The 16,940-nt window shown below is 32.6% G+C and overlaps 2 protein-coding genes across 11 annotated transcripts; both read left to right on the top strand.

Moving 5' to 3' along the window:
• Positions 1-8,399: 8,399 nt before the first annotated feature.
• LOC130801446 (metalloendoproteinase 1-MMP-like) lies at positions 8,400-9,731 on the top strand. The gene has a single exon (XM_057665306.1). The coding sequence runs from the start codon at positions 8,420-8,422 to the stop codon at positions 9,500-9,502; it is 1,083 nt and encodes a 360-aa protein (XP_057521289.1). The 5' UTR covers positions 8,400-8,419; the 3' UTR covers positions 9,503-9,731.
• A 1,146-nt stretch (positions 9,732-10,877) lies between these two features.
• On the top strand, positions 10,878-14,895 carry LOC130801525 (protein NONRESPONDING TO OXYLIPINS 2, mitochondrial). 10 transcript variants are annotated; one of them, XR_009039636.1, is made up of 4 exons: positions 10,915-11,244; positions 11,333-11,451; positions 14,349-14,445; positions 14,577-14,895. XR_009039636.1 is itself a non-coding variant. In XM_057665396.1 (3 exons), the coding sequence occupies exons 1-3, from the start codon at positions 11,072-11,074 to the stop codon at positions 14,366-14,368; spliced, it is 312 nt and encodes a 103-aa protein (XP_057521379.1). In that variant the 5' UTR covers positions 10,878-11,071; the 3' UTR covers positions 14,369-14,895. The 10 variants fall into 10 exon arrangements, 5 of the variants coding, with proteins under 5 accessions (XP_057521379.1, XP_057521376.1, XP_057521378.1 ...); XR_009039637.1 differs by lacking the exon at positions 14,349-14,445 and adding an exon at positions 13,599-13,679; XR_009039633.1 differs by lacking the exon at positions 14,349-14,445 and adding an exon at positions 13,599-13,679 and having other exon boundaries at positions 11,333-11,496.
• The last annotated feature ends 2,045 nt before the right edge of the window (positions 14,896-16,940 follow it).

Genomic DNA, 16,940 nt, shown 5'->3' with positions numbered 1-16,940 from the left:
ACCCCCGTAAGGTTATCAAACAAAATCACACTTTAATTGTGCATTAAGAAAAAAGTGTTCTGATTGTGTTTATTCTTTCCGTATTATATTATGCCATTGGCAAGTAATTTATGCATGATGTCAATGATTATTACTTGGAGCTTTTAGCTGATTTGACCAGATAACCTAAAAGTATTAAAATCAGCTTTTTAAGTTAGAGAAAAATTATGCTTGAAGCGAATAAAAAAGCTACCAAAAATAGTTTTTTGATTTTGGCTTAAAAATTAGTTTTTTAGTTGGTTTAAGTTATTTCCCAAAAATTTTTTTTGACTATTTGACTAACCAAAAAACTAATAGTCAAATATCAACAAAAAAATCAACAAAGAAACTAATAGCCAAACACCGCCTAAATCTATCCAATTTTAATAAATACTTAACTATTTCGTTTTGTTTATCCTATTCTTTTATTGTAATTTTAGAAGCACATGTGTGAGCCTATAATATTTTTTGCTTACGTATCGTATCATAAAAAGTAGTGTATATTAAAAAATATACATCAAGAAAAATATAACAATATTATACATAGATATATTTATCTTATATATATTTATTATAAATCATGTTTAAATTTTTCTTAAAATAAATAAAATATTTTAAATTATAACAAACAAAAGAAAATAAAGAGATTAAATTAGTTTTAATTAACACTTAATAGTAAACGTGATCTACAACATCAATAAAAATAAAAATAATTTTTAGTACGAAGTATAAAAATATATAGCAATCAATTTTAAGTGGCATACCAAAAGAAAGAGATGTAAACAAGAAATGTGTAGTAGTCAACTAGTTTCTAAAGTGAAACTTGGTTATTAAGTGTAACCTCCTTACCTAACTTGCAAAAGGGTGCAACAAACCTAATCTTAAGAACACAAAAGGTTGTGTTGAGTTTAAAGTGATGCTTTTCTTTTGTTTGCATTCTCACCCAAAGAAGTTAATCTCTAAATATAAACAAGTTAAATAAATTTAGTTAAAGTCATAGGGTTGGCATATTAGCTAAGATATTCTAAGAGTACAAGGAATCCATTATGTTGATATGAACTAAAAGACAACTACATGAATTGTTTTTTTCTTCCTCTAAAAACTATCTCTTTTACTTTCATGTTTCAATGTTTGACAAGTCAAAGGCTTCCGTCTATTCTTTATAATACTTGCGTCTTGTAAAATTGGAGTTTAAAATTTTAGTGTTACAATACTTCCGTCTATATGTGGTGTTTAATATTTTTAAGTTTGAATTTTCATACACTTGCGTTTGATTTGAAAAAAAAATATTTTTTAGATTTAATTTTAAGTGAGAGAGGTTTTCATCCTTTTGTACATATTTTCATGTAAATTGTAATTGAAAAAATGAAATAAATTTTTTGGAAGAGTGTATTTTTTAGCAATTAATCAACAAAAAATTTAGATAAAAAAGGTAAAATCACCCATCAATAGGAAATACAAATAAAGAAAAAGGGTACAATTCAATTGAAAATTTAAAATATTTCAATTAACTAACTTAAACTAAGTTGTTTTTGTTAAAGTCAACTTGGCTTATGTATGTATTTGTTTCTAACCCTTTAAAATAGAAGTACAAAACTAAATAATTTAAATTAGATAATCTTGTCAAAAGGGAATTTCAATGCATTTATACTTTTAGTGCACGACAAGATACTCCCATAGACAAATAAGCCAGATGTACACTACATGAAAAATGTTATAATTTAGTGCATCATATATCTAAACAAATTTTAAAAACCAAAATTAATTAAATAAAAATATAAGATTCTGTCAGAATATTTGCTTTTATTTAGACTTATAATTCCTTATACTAATTTATTCTCTTTTGACATAGTTGTATCATTGTATGTGAGATTTATTTGTCTAGCTTATTTACTTTATTTTTTGAACTTAGCTTAACTCATGCATTTTGCCAAATTGATTTGTTATTTTATGTCTAATAGTTTTTCACTTTGAATTGTGTAAATGTAACAAATTTAAAGGGACATAAAATTATGAAAAAAGGTCTAAAAGCAATGAGCTTATTTTTGAGAAAATAATGTTCATGAAAAAAATCGACAAATAGTTTTGATTCAAAAATCAAAGAATTTTTCTTGAAAAATAGTATTTACTTTTCAATTGAAATAAAATCTGATTCTTATATCTAAAAGAAAAAAAAACTTATTATATAACTTTAAATCAACCTCATTGTATTAATTTGCTCTTCTAATTAGAATGGTAAATCTTCTTTCATAACCGCAATTAATTATACCTTACAAAAGGACTGATTTTATCATTTTAAGAAATGACTATTTGTAGTAACAGCCATCTGGAAATAAGTAACTTACAAAAGGATATATTTTACCATTTAAAGAACACAAAAACTTGGGTGACACTATCTTGCTTGTGAGACGCGTTTTATTGGACCGGCTTAATTGTATATTTTTTTTACCAATTTTACAAATAAAAATGTCGATTTCAAGAGTTAAAAGACCATTTTTAAGGATTTGAAGTTGACATTTTAAGTCATAGAATTTGACAATTTTAAGACTTAAAGGGTCAATTTCAATACTTAAAAAACCTATTTTAAGACTTAAAAAACCAATTACATGACATTTAAAAACTTTGAAATTGACCTTTTAAGTTTTAAAATTGGATTTTTAAGTCTTAAAATTGTACTTTTAAGTCTTAAAATTATTATGTCAGAATGTTTTCAAAAAAATAATTGAGCCTGAGCGAATTTAAGGCCGTTTCACATTAGAGTAACTATTTTGAAAAACTAATAATTAATTATTGTACAGAATATCAGATGAAATTCTGAATGACAATGACTTTCTCATTTCTCATAGGAGAAACAATTAATTATTGTACAAAAGCGGAAACTAACTTTAGTTTTTTTCAAAATTAAATTTTTTTAAGAAAATTTTTCAATGACACCAATATCGGATCATATATTCTACCACAAATTGTTGAACGAGACAGTCTCATTGAAAGACGTGCTTTATACATAATTAGTTCATATATACATATTATGAGAATATAAGCTTCTTTTTTAAAGTCGTCTCACTGATAGACGATCTCTCACAAGAGTAGCTCATGTTCGATTTTAACATATTATAGTTGTCTTTATGTCCAATTAAAAGTGATGAATCGACAGGTTGCGAGCTTTAAATGTCAAATCCTTTTCATTTTAACTATTTTCTATGATGGACATAATAAAAGTTATAGGTACGATTACTATTATACATGCGTGCAGTTATGATTATTTGATAATATGTATTTAGTTTCTCCATATTAACCATTTATCAGAGAGATTTTAAAGTGAAAACATTAAAGAACATCTCAAAGAAATTAAATATATATTACTCCGAAAGGTCTAGTCGTCATCTCTGTCCAAAGTTTACTTTTTTGTAATGAAACCAAACAACTTCATTTTATCTTTTGATGTACTTTTAATTTAACATAATAGATCATATTATTAGTAATATTTTCACATTTTTTTCTTCATTGACAAAATTTATTTTAGTTGACTAAATAACTAAAACGTAATTTTTAGAAACTTTTTTTTAAAAAACAAGAAACATTGATTAGTTCCATGGAAAGAGAAATTTTCTAATATAAGCCGCCAATTGTTCAACTAAATTAACAATTTGTTTTTTCAGGTCTTTTTCGGATTGCAACAATTGATAGTTACATTAAGAAAATGGGTGATCCACTAATTAGTTTTTATGTCTTTAATCATCACAAGTGGATATTTATTTATAGAATTTGTTAGACTTTGACGTGAGGAATGATACGCTTGAAATGCATTGATTGTGTTAGACTTTGGTGTGTGAATAATAAAAACTAGATTTACCCTCCCATACAAATGCACATGATGTTTTTAATCCAATTACAATTATTTACATTTTACTTTATTATAAATAAGTCAAAGTGATTTGATTATGATATATATTTGTTCAATTTCACTCTCGTTATAGGAATCTCGCTATCTGGGCGTTTGTCTCGAGCCAATGGACTCTTTAGCCGCATTCTAACTTTATAGATATGAGTTGTTGTCTTTCATTCCTCCTCAGAGCATAGGTATAGTTTCCATGAGCGGGATATATACACTAGGTACAATGATAATGATAGTGGTAAAAAAATAATCTATGTAGTTGCGCCAAGTCTCATTGAAAAACATATTCAAAGATAACAAGTATGATTCTTATGGAAAGACTGAAGACGTGCTAGAACATATAAAATATCTTAGTGTTTCAACCAATCAGCTTTTTGCTTTTGGTTAAATCTCTATTATCTCTGTAAGTTAAAACAAGTGGTTAGTTGTAACTTCTAACAAATTTTCTCCTCACATATTATGTGCACATGGAAAACTATACCTAGACACATAAACATGAGATCAAATGATGTATATGTATCAGTATTCATGGTTACTCATGACTCTAACTGCATCCCCACAACAACAAAATCAGCAAAATCAAATATAGTAGCCATTAAGCCTTGGAGGCTGGAGGAAACAATATTTAGTAGCTTGGGATTTGAGAATGAAGAATAAATTCATACTAGACATAAAATTTTCCCCTTGGATCTTCATGCGAATTGTGAATAATAAGAAAGGACTACAACTTTGAACCTAATATAGTTTTAGTAGACCATATCAAATTCATGCTTCTTGACTCGGTGATAACTCATGAATTATTACTCGGTGATTACTTTTTTTTGTCAAATGATTTTCTATTAATAGAAAACAACATAATTACAATTAAGGTATAAATTCAGATATCTAAGACTTTTCCTTTCAGTTGCATCAATGTGAAAATGGGTCCCACCTTGTTTCCCCACCTCACTCTTCATGTGCAAGGGAGAGACCGGGATATTTCAAAAAATACACAACCAGTGTTACAAAAAACTAAGCCTAAATAGCTGCATTAAAGGAGCAGAGTAAAACAGACGAAACTAAGCCAACTAGCAAAAAACAGGCACAAGCTGTTCAAGGAGAGATGTTGCAGTACTCCATTTCATGGCATCATTGTGGACGCGGCCGAGACATGGGGCAACACATGACAACAATCCAAAGCCAGATTAGGACATCACGCAGCAGGATCAAACAACAACAGGCACTATTACAAGTTCCTCAACCATCGTATAGTGGGCTCATTTTGAGATAGAGAGTTGAATCTGATTTTGGAATCAACTTTAATGGTGTCTACTACCGTTTCTACCGTCGTAACCTTCTTTTTCCAAACTGCTTCATTTCTGACGTTTCATATAGAGTATATAAGGTTACTAAAGATTGTTGTTATGAGTCTCCTTTTGGCCTTGGGCATACGGTGTTTCCGGAGAATGTCTTTCATGTTCTTGATGTTCCAGTTAACACTCAACCATCTTTTAAGGGCCTCCACGCATTGGGAACTGAATGTGCAATAGAAGAAGAGATGCTCGGTCATTTCAGTGTGTATTCCGCAAATGGGGCACCCATTATCATCCACCACTCCCATGCTTTTGAGTCGTTGTTTTGTTGAGTTTGTCATGACAGGCGAGCCAGACCACAAAGCAACTTTTAGGAATGACAGCTCAGTTCCAAACTGTGTTTGCGCAACTTATTTTGTCTGTGGACCCTACTAGATCTTTTTATACAATGTCAATGGAATACTTCGAGATTTTCATCCAGTCTCCTAGTGTGTCTTTTACCCAGCAAAGTTTTTTGATCACCCAGCTCGCGGTGATGGGAGCATTGAAGAGGTCCCATCTACCGCCTTTCATATATACCTCGTGTACCCATTTTACCCATAGCGAGTCTTGCAGAGTTTTGATGTGCCACGCTATTTTACCCCCCAGCTGCTATGTTCCAAATTTGCAGGTTTCGGATACCGAGTCCACCCTCTTTTATAGGTGTACAAACCTTTTCCCAATTCACATTCCTCGGAGATCTGCTATCTGTTTCACCGTGCCAAAGATAGGAGCGACACGCTGCATTGATCTGGTTTAGAACTCGTTTAGGGGGAATGACAGTTTGACACTAATAGTTGGAGATGCCCATTAAGACCGAGTTGACCAACTGAAGCCTAGCTGTGTAGGAGAGCTTCCTAGCAAACCATGAACAAATCTGATTAGTCATCTTGTCCACAAGGTAATCGAATCTGTTGCTGTGTACCTCTTGGAAGTGAGCGGCATGCCAAGGTATTTTACTGGGAGTCTCTCAAAAGAAAAGTCGAGAGTGCTAGCTGCAACTATCCTAAAGTTATCGCTGACCCCTACGAGGTAAATACTTGATTGGAGTTATTGGCTTCAAGACCAAAGCATGAGGAGAAAAGCTCCACCCCTTGGCAAAGAATCTTGATTGATTGCATATCCCGCTTGCAAAACAACATCAAGTCATCCGCGAACACTAGGTGGTTTAGCTTCAGTTTGGTGCACCTGGGGTGGAAATTAAAATTTTTTGCTTCCCCTGTTGCTTTGAGGATCCTCGAGAGGTATTTCATGCCTATGACGAAAAGTAGGGGTGACATGGGGTCACCTTGCCTAACTCCGCGCTTTGCTTTGAAGGATTCTAGAGGTTTTCTATTCAGGATCAGGGAGTATTAGGTGGAAGTAACACAGGTCGTAATTCTCTTTACGAACCGGGTGGGGAAGTTGAGGGCAATCATCATGTCCTTTAGAAAGCCCCAATTTAGAGTATCGCATGCTTTACGGAGGTCGATCTTGAGGACATATCTGGGCATGCAATTTTTCATTCCATAATGTTTTACCACATCTTGGCATAGGAGGATAATGTGGAGAATGGTGCGACCTTCCACAAAAGCGTCTTGGTTAGGGCTTATGATAGCCCCAAGAACCAGTTTGAGTTTACTATAAATAAGCTTGGAGATGCATTTGTAGATGGCATTACAGCAAGAAATAGGCCGGTAGTCCCCTGGCCCTTGAGGGCATTGAGTGTTGGGGATCAAGGTGATGGCCGTCACGTTCCAAGCCTTCGGGAGGATCCTAGATTCAAAGAAGTCCTGAATTGCTCTAACTATGTCCATGCCAACCACTGGCCAAGAAGCTTTGTAGAAGCCGCTATTGAACCCATCTATACTAAGGGCTTTATCCTCAGGGATACTCCATAGCGTCTTTTTAATCTCGTCCTTAGAGAACGACAGAGAGAAAAGATTTTGCTCAGCTGCTGTGAGGATTGGGCCCTTGTGAACAATATTCATATTGATGAGACGTCTATCCTCGATGTCATTACATAGGAGGTCAGTGTAGTATTTTTGAAAGATCTCATGGATCCTAGCCTGGTCGCTAATGATTTCCTGACCCATGTGGAGCACATTGATGGTGTTTGATCTATGTGTGTATTTGATAGACTGTGGAAGTACTTGGTGTTTTCATCTCCCATTATGAGGCAGACAATTTTTGCCTTTTGCCATAGTGCCGAATCCCTATCCTCTTTGGCTTTTTTGAGGAGATCTGCCATTTGACATTTAAAATTAATAAGGTGAACGTTAGTTGGGTTAGCATGTACTTGGTGATTATTATTATTATTATTGATTGTTATTACTTAATTACTAGTTTTAGCTTCTTAATTTAATTTTCTAAACTCTATGAATTTGTCAATGTTAATATATGCATGCTTTTCTTTTTAAAATATTTGGTCAACAAAATCCATAGTTTGACGCAAGTATGCAACTAAATTAAACTAATTCTAGTACTATCTAATAACTTATTCTCCTTTTTTTTAGGTATTATAACTTATACTCCTTATATTCTTCTATATAAATTTTTTAAATTGATCACAATTATTGTATACTCATTCTAATTTTAGAATGTTGATTTCCACCTAAAAAATTAAAAAGACTTTTTAAATTATAACTTATACACATTCATTTGGGTGTAAGAAAACAGTAAAATTTAACATTAGTGATTCAAGCTTTTGCTTTTCCGCTATTAATAATTACACCTTTAGATTAATTATTTTCTAATAATTTAATATTTGTTCTTAGTTTGCCGTAAATAATCTCATCTTTGTCTTACTTTGCTGACAACATATCATATTATTAGCTATTATTAGTAATATAATATGTTGTAGGTAAATATACGATAAAAGATTAGATTATTAAAAAGTAATTTAAGTTTATTCACAAATGATGAAGTGTGCAATATTAATCTCAATTTTTCAAAAAATAATTATTTAAAAGAAATGGAAAACATCCACTATTAGTTCACCCACCCATCTTTGATTAGATCATCAAACTTTTCAAAACAAGGCAGAATCTTAATAACTTTCTCCATCATTCCAAGCCCAATTGGTTGCTTCCAACCTCCCCACATTCTTTCCATAATACTTTTATGTATATATATTTATTTCTTATAAGATTTCTAAGTCTGGCTCAACTCCCTAAATAACTAACTTTTAGCCAGCATGCACTTTCTGTTACCTTTTCCCCTCTTATTGTTCTCTCTCCTACAACTACCTTCCACCTTTCCCGCCAGATTTCTCCCTAACAATCCAACAATCTTAAACCCTAATGATCCCTCCTCCCTCTCCTTCACCCCGTGGGACCACTTTGCGAAGTTCGCTAACCTCGAAAAAGGCAGCCATGTCAACGGAATATGTGACCTCAAAAGGTACTTTCACCGATTCGGGTACTTGCCGGCGGGGAACTTTTCTGACGAGTTTGACGCCGACTTAGAATCCGCCATCCGAAATTACCAACAGAATCTTGGATTGCCGCTCACCGGGAAACTAGACTCCGGTACAATCAATCTCATCATGGCTCCACGTTGCGGTATGGGCGATTTTCATTCACGCGCCGCCGCAGTAAACACTACGCGCCATTTTCATGAAACCCGTCGTTATGCTTATTTTAACGGACGTCCACGTTGGTTGAAATCATCTCCGATGACGTTAACTTACGGCTTTTCACCGGACCATATGATTAACTACATAAGCAAAGACGATATTAGGAGTGTGTTCTCACGTGCTTTTTCACGGTGGTCGGAGGTAATTCCGTTAAATTTTACGGAAATAGAAGATCACAAGAAAGCGGATATTCGTATTGGGTTTTACGACGGTGATCACGGTGATGGAGAACCGTTTGATGGGGTCTTAGGAGTTTTAGCGCATGCTTTTTCGCCTGAAAATGGAAGACTACATTTAGATGCATCTGAAATATGGGCCGTTGATTTTAGAAATGAAGATTCAAAGGTAGCCATTGATTTGGAATCTGTTGCAACACACGAGATTGGTCACGTGCTCGGGTTGGCCCATTCCTCTGTAAGTGATTCGATAATGTACCCGAGTTTAAAACCCAGGAGTAAGAAAGTGGACCTTCGGGTTGATGATGTGGAAGGGGTCCAAGCTTTATATGGGTCAAACCCGAATTTTAATTACGGGTCTTTGTTTGAGGCTGATCAAGAGACTTTTAATAGTGCTTCCGGGTTCGGTTTGTCAAGTTGGTGGTTGTGGGCTCTTGTGTTGATCACATTGGGCCAAATTATATGATACTCTCTCCGTCATTTTGATTTTATATCATAAGACTCAAAGTGTGAGAATTTTTTGAGTTTTATAGTGCAAATTCATATAAATAAACAAAGTATGTTTGAATTTTTTTTCATTATATGATTGAAATACAATGTAAATACTTTTACATTATTATTTTCAATTAGATTAGAGTTTTTTCAATTAGGAATTTAGAAAGGGAGAAGTTCATTCTTTTATGATTATGATTGTAATTTAGAGGTACATATTTTCATTGTTAGATTACTATTTACATTATTTTATACTCCCTCCAATTCTTTTAAGTTGTTCCATTTAGTTTTGGCACACATTCCAATGTACTAATTCAATTATAAATATCTCTAATTGTGCATAATTAAAAATTATAAAAATTTGATATTAATAAAATTTACATTGAGATGAATCAAACAAAATCCCACTTGACTATATTTTGATGTATAGATTAAGAATAAAATACAATTAAGAATGGACAATAAATAGTGTCAAAAACTAAATGGAACAACTAAAAAGAATTAAAAGGATTACTATTTAAAGTAAACTAAAATGAACACGATATTGAAAATGTTCCTTACTTTTACATTGTCATCATCTTCATTCGTCTTGTTGTATATATATTTTTTGGCTAAGATATATATAATTTAGATATATATATTTTTTATAGATTTGTATGAAACATATTGATATTGAGACTTGTACATATTTAAAAATTGTGTAAACAAAATAATAAAACGTAAGAAATATGAATTTTAATACACCATCCATTTTGCATTTTCATTAATTCTCTCGCACATTAGTCCTCAGATCAACTACATAAATTAATTTGTTTTTATTGTTCAATAATAAGTAGAAAATTATTCATATTTAACTTCTTTTTTTTGAAGCTTTCATTAATATTCAACTACGGGTGTATATTATTTTTGATGGTATTTAATTTATTTAGAATTTGTATACTCTATTTTTTTTCATTTCCCTTCAATTCCCTTCTTATACAAACAATGAAAATTTTCATCATTAACCCCTGCATTCTTTTCTTTTCTTTTTCCCTTTCTTTCTTTTCCTCTTAAAATTTTATCCAAACATAGTATAAGTGTCTAATTTTCTTATTGGGTCAAGTCACTTAAGATGTCTTATTTTTATTTTAGGTTTGTTAACTTTACAAATTTATCCTTATTAAACTCAACATTTTCCCACCTTTACACGTTTTAACCCCACTTAATCCCTATCAAAATTCAAAAAATTATATTTTTTTTATATCACATGTGATCTCATTTGACCACCTAAAAATCAATAAAAAATCAAATAAAACATATTAAATAAATAAAAAAATAAAAAAATATAAATTCGGTCGTACCACAAAAAAAAAATCCCTTAGATATAGTGACTTTTTTTCGGGCATTGTTAGTAGTTTGTACGGTAAGAGGCCCATCTAACAAAACTGCCCAAAGAACGAACAAAACCCTAAAGTTTAAACCCCTCTTTGCGATCTCGTCTTCAATCTCCTTCAACCATTCCTCTCAAATTCAAATTCATCGCTCAAATCAATATCCAATTTCAATGGCGTCAAAATGCAGCAGATTAATAAATAAAACATCAATCTCTTCACTTAAATCCGTCATTAATGTTTCTACTAAGTCATCATCATCTGCATCTGCTGCTAGGTCAACTGCAACTCATCTTCCTCGATCCAGTTCCACCTCTACAGCTGTACCTGGATTCAACTTCTCAAGGTCTGTATAACATTTTTCATTTATAATTTCTTACTGAAATTTGCAATTTTCTTATTATGTTTTATCGTTACATTGTTTTTGAGGAAAGAGTGCCGAAGGAGTTAGGAGGAGCGCTGTCGTTGATACCGCTACATAGCGCTGTAGCAGTAGCGAGGATGACGTCATGTTTGAGTGTTACATCAAGGAGTTGTAGAGCTCTTTCTCAGGGTACACTCTGCCGTACCTCTCCCGACCTCTAGTATTTGTTTTTAGGTTTGTGCATTTTGCATAACTTGATATTATGTGGTAATTTGCTTTCATGAATTTTAATTATGCTTGGTTATAAAATAGTTTTAGATGAGCTGAATAAATTTATGATTAATGTTAGAGAATTGCGATGATTTCTCATGATTGACTTGGTGTGGTTCATGTATTCTATTTCGTATTGTTGGAATGAATGCTTTTGCATTGTTGTATTTTTGTTGTAGGTTTCCCTTGCTTCTCTATCAATCATTAAGATAATCTGCTCTTTTACCTATACTAGTATCTATTATGATTGTTATGAACTAAAACTTATTGATCTCGATTCAATTGAAACATATTTATTTGACTTTGACTGGTGAAAAATGCTTGTAAAGTGATGGGAAAACCTGAGAGTTGAATTGAGTTTTTTAGAACAGAAGTGGCTGAATTTGAAATGAGTTAGGAAAACAGCAATGTAAGTTAATGGTTGCAGATGGTTGGTCTTCGGAGAATAGAAAGTGCGATGGTGCCAATTTTAAATGAATCGGTTGAACTAATTTTGTGGTGTAATTCTTTTGAAAAAAATGAGGCAATTGTTTAGAAAGGATATTCATTTTGCGTTTCTTCATTCGTCAATAGCTTCAATGGTTGCTTGAATGTGTCATGTTAGCTTTACTACTGGTAATAACTAACTGTATAATATGGACAGTAGATTGTAATTGAGATCTAAAAGAGACATTAGGTAACAGGTATGTAGCTCAATCTCAAAGATGAACTTTAAGATGGCAATGTCCTAAACAACTTTGAGTTTGTATGGGGAAAAAATCACATCACCTTGGTGACTTCTCTTTATTCTGTCTAAAGGCGACATTTTTGCACTTTAAAAATGTAAGCTACATCCTTAGTTTTAAAAAGCGCTAGGCGCACCAAGGCATGAATCATCCCTGGATCCTTGGCGCAAAGCGCAAGGCAAAGGCACATGATTTTCGTATACGTGGTCCACATTTATTTTTAATATAATTTTTATTTTTTTAAAAATAATATCAAATTAAAAAATGCAAGTAAACATAAATATAAATAGCACTCTTGTCCTACATTCAGAGCATGTTACCTTGCATTCATTTACGCGGATGACACCTCTCATCCAAAAAGTTGCTATAAAATTTTCTGCACTACCACTTGTAAGATTAAAGACATGTAAAATCATCACTCTTATGTTTCTAGCTTGGTAATAAAAAGCGCGCCCGAGGCGTGTCTAGGCGCGATGCTCATAGAATTGGTCCATAAAACGTCGCCTTTCACGCTTTTGATGCGCTTTTGAGTTTCAAGTACTTTTGGCGCTTTAAGCAAGAAATTTGGGTAGTATAGTTGCTGGAAAATGTATTTAAGGGTCTTATTGGAAGAGGGCCATGTCTTGTTGCTTGTCCACACCAGTTAATCATGCATGTTTATTGCTACAACACAAATGCATTGTAAAATCATTGAAGGGACCTCCTCAATGGATCAATGTCCCATCTCAAATAATAATTGTCTAAATGTAGATCTCTATTGTTTTTTTTTTCATGTGAAATGCAAAATCTGCAATTTCCATTCCTGTATGGTACAAATTACTTTACTCAATAGCGTGTTGTACACTTGTACTTGCTTTATAATGATATTATCGAATTTAGCTTTTTTCTCCTTGTCCCCAATCCCCATGCCTGTTTTTGTCCCCAAATCCGACCAATGCAACTTCCATGGATAGGTGGTCCAATGAATGAGTGAACTTTTATGTGTTTTATCGTTTCTTGTTAAATTCATGGGTGTAAATGCGTATAATCTAAGTGTGAAATTATATTACACCTTTCCCTTAGGTTTATATATGTTAAGAGGAATGGGGAAGTTACATAGGGAGAAGGGTATTATTTACTTCCAAAAAACGAAGCATTGTGATTTCTGATTAAGTAACTTACATGGGATACCAAAATAGAACACAGAGAGATTATATATTCAGACATATGTTCAGCTTCAGCATTCTAATCTGTGAAATTGCTTTCATTTGAATCAAGACTAGAATTTTAATATTTGGGGTGGGTAAATTCATCTTTCAGGGTGTCGCATGTCAAGCTGACTAGGGTATTTGGTTCCTGCAGGCACATAATATCAATATGCTTGAAAGAAAAAAAATGGGTTCTGGACTTGCCAATCATGAAACCTCGTGTTATTCTTATCAAGTATGAAATCATGATTGTTCTGTTAAAACGAGAAATAGTGGTAATTTATTTGTGGAAGTATACAATTCCTGTTATGTAACTGAACAGCTCTCTTTTTCAGAGAATTTTATAAGATGAATGATGGTATTATGATTTCTTTAACTGGCTGATTTGCCATGCCCTTTTGTGAACTATACTTGTTACATGGTTCAGTGATTTGTTACGTGGCTCAATCTGTTAAATGTTTGTCTAGTTGAGGAGTTATTGTTGAGTGTGAAGCATGAAACTATTTACAATGGAAAGCTTGCTGCTGCAGTGGTTTGTTGTTATTGATAAGAGACATACTTGAGGCTTAAGCAACTATGGTTGTTTTGATATTGTATAACAGACCAGATGGTGATTTGATATGAAACTATGATGTTTTTACGTAATTTTTATCCGTAGATGATATGACACATGATGTCTGTTTTCCCATGAGTTTACCTTAGAAGTGTGCCTTGCGTTGTACTTTAAGATGATTAGACCTCGAATCCATTCAGAGCTACTTAATTCATAGTGTAAAACATAACCTCTTATGTGCTTATTCTATCAACTCAGAAGTTAGTCGTGTATAAATTTTCTCCATTTTAAAAAAATTGAATGCTAGACTAAGGATGTTGTAGTGACAATACCTGCTTATTTTTTCCCCAGATGAAGTTGATGGTACGTGAGAGATTTCGTGGTTGCTCAATACACCAGTGCTTCGTGTCCTAATAAATGATTTTGAAACCTTGATATATTGTCTGAGGCAAAGTCATATCTGTACATTTATTGGAATTTAATCTGTAACCGTGCAGATGAAACTTGGTTGTTTATTTTTCTGGATTTAATCGGTTATCATAGCATTTTCTGATTGAATTTATTTTGTGTTTGCTCTAGAACTTGGTCTGTCCGTACCCAGGTGACTTGGCTGTTAATCGCTAATTCAAGAAGCTGTCTTCATATCATTGGAAACACCAGTCTTTGCTACCAAACTTATAAATGTAAACTGTACAAATCCTCTGATCAGCATTATTGATTTTCGTAGCTAGTCATACATTCTAATTTGAAGGTATTTTGTTTTTGGAAATTGGTGGAATAATGTAGCATTCATGCTATGTTTCCATGACTGTAACTTTACTTTAGCGACTGTCTCACGCAGCCAAAACCTGCAGATCAGTTTCGTTGTTATGAACTACAGTTGTGAGATTCTACTTTCTGGGTGATTCTACATTCTCGGTTAGTTGTCTTCATTTTGTTCTCCTCTAGCCGACCTTGGCAATCAGTGTCTAATTAAAGCTCCCCAGTTCAATGCTCACGTGACTCTCACGAGCATTCCTGTTCTTACCCAGTTTTTATTCGACTTAAGCTTCGCCGTCTCTGCAGATAATAGTATTTCATTGCATCAAAGCATGTGTCTAAAGTTGCGCTAAACTCTCTGCATCATCATCAGTTAATGGGCATAATTAAAAGACACAACTTTGGCATAGAAACTTGTCATAGCTGTTTTAAAATAGCTATCCTCCATGAATGACTTCGCCTGTGATTGGTACAGTATCTAATCATTTGATGCTATGCATATTTCTGAAAAGGCCAATTCTCTTTAGCACTGGTGTGAATTATTTGGATGAAGTTTGAGTGTATTTCTGGAGGCCTAGGAGAGATCAAAAAGAAAATAATGAATTAATTTAATGGTTGAAGACTTTCTTTTTAACTTGACTGTTGGTTTATGAAAATCATGAGGGGAAGGGGCAAATAGTTATCCATTGTAGGTTTTATGTTAGTAGTATTCAATTTTTCTATATGGATCATACTTGATCATCTGGTTTTGGATAAATTTGATTACCTCGTGGAACTGGAATAGAGGTACATCATCAATTCATCATGTAAATTTCGCATATAGCAAGGGTCTGGTGTAGTAGACATACAATTCATATGGACCATATCCATACTCCTCTCAAAGAGAAGGAATTAGAAAACTATATGTAAATTTTTACACAAGTTAAGCTAGGGCGAAGGCATTCGAAAGAAAAGGAAAAAGAGAAAACAACCAAATAAATAAACAGATACATGAGTAAAGAAAGCATAAAATAAGGGAATACAACTCGCAAATAAAAAAGAAGTGTGTACAAAACAAGAAGAAAAAGAAGACTCTCAACTATACCTATCTTTGGTTATGTCCTATGAGAGGTGTAGTTTTCACAAGTCTAACTTAATCTACTTATTCTATGTTTTCTTAGGTGAATCTGGATTTCTATTAACCTCTGCTGCGATGTTTTCTACCATCGTATACTTTGCATATGTAATTGTACACCCTTAATCAGTGAGACAGAATTTGATGATTAATATTGGTTATATCAATTAAAATTGAATTTACTTAAGCTCAATAAAATACAAGCTTGATCATCTTGCATAGTAAAAAACTAAAAAAACGGCCTTTTAGAAAAAGATCTAGAACACATTGATATTTGGCAATTTTAATGAGTAATTTTATGGTTAAAATTACATGTACTAAATGAGTTGGATGAATGAATATGAATATATTTGTTTGCATGGGTAGTATGAAAAAAGAATAAGAATCCAATCAGGTGCTCTCAATTCAACATCATGAAAATGATAATAGTACAAATAAAAGCCTTTATTACAGGGAATATTACCTTTCAAGTGTGAGCAGATAATATATAGATGGTGGTTGTAGGACTATAGTGAGTTTCCTAGGTGGTAAATGGCATAGATTACTAAATTATTGCTAGGTGTCGCTTAAAGCATATATTAAAGAATATATGTCGGGCTTCCGAATCCATTTTAGATCAATATATAAAAAAAAAACTCTTAATTCTATTTTTCATTTTAATTATACTTTTATTTTTTAGTTGAATGATAGAATGTTTTTCTTTTCATTATTATGATTGATAATTTATAAATAGTACTCTCTTTCCTTTTATCTGTAGGTGATTTTATCTTAAATTTAAAATCAAAAAGTTTAAGTATTCCTATTGGATATAAGTGATTAATGTTTACACTAGATATTATTGCTCATCCAATAAAATGGTTAAAGTTTTTATGTGACGGTATGAAGGATGTTTGATTAGAGGTGATAAGCTTATAAATTTAAATTTTGAGCGAGTCATATTTTCTTATTAGAGTTCATAAATTTTTCGTTTCAAATTGAACTTTAGATTTATGACGTACTTAATAAGTAGCAATTATTATAGAACGGAGGAAGTATGTGTAAGGTTTCATGCTTTTCGCATTTGAGTTATG

The sequence above is a fragment of the Amaranthus tricolor genome, chromosome 15 (genome assembly GCF_026212465.1).
Source record: "Amaranthus tricolor cultivar Red isolate AtriRed21 chromosome 15, ASM2621246v1, whole genome shotgun sequence".
NCBI lineage: Eukaryota > Viridiplantae > Streptophyta > Magnoliopsida > Caryophyllales > Amaranthaceae > Amaranthus > Amaranthus tricolor.
Note: the sequence above shows the minus strand (reverse complement) of the source record. Positions and strands in the feature narration are given on the sequence as shown.

Coding starts and splice junctions, on each gene's coding strand:
- LOC130801446 (XM_057665306.1), top strand. CDS start 8,420: ATGCACTTTCTGTTACCTTTTCCCCTCTTATTGTTCTCTCTCCTACAA.
- LOC130801525 (XM_057665392.1), top strand. CDS start 11,072: ATGGCGTCAAAATGCAGCAGATTAATAAATAAAACATCAATCTCTTCA. Junction 11,245..11,332: donor CCTGGATTCAACTTCTCAAG/GTCTGTATAACA, acceptor TTTTGAGGAAAG/AGTGCCGAAGGAGTTAGGAG.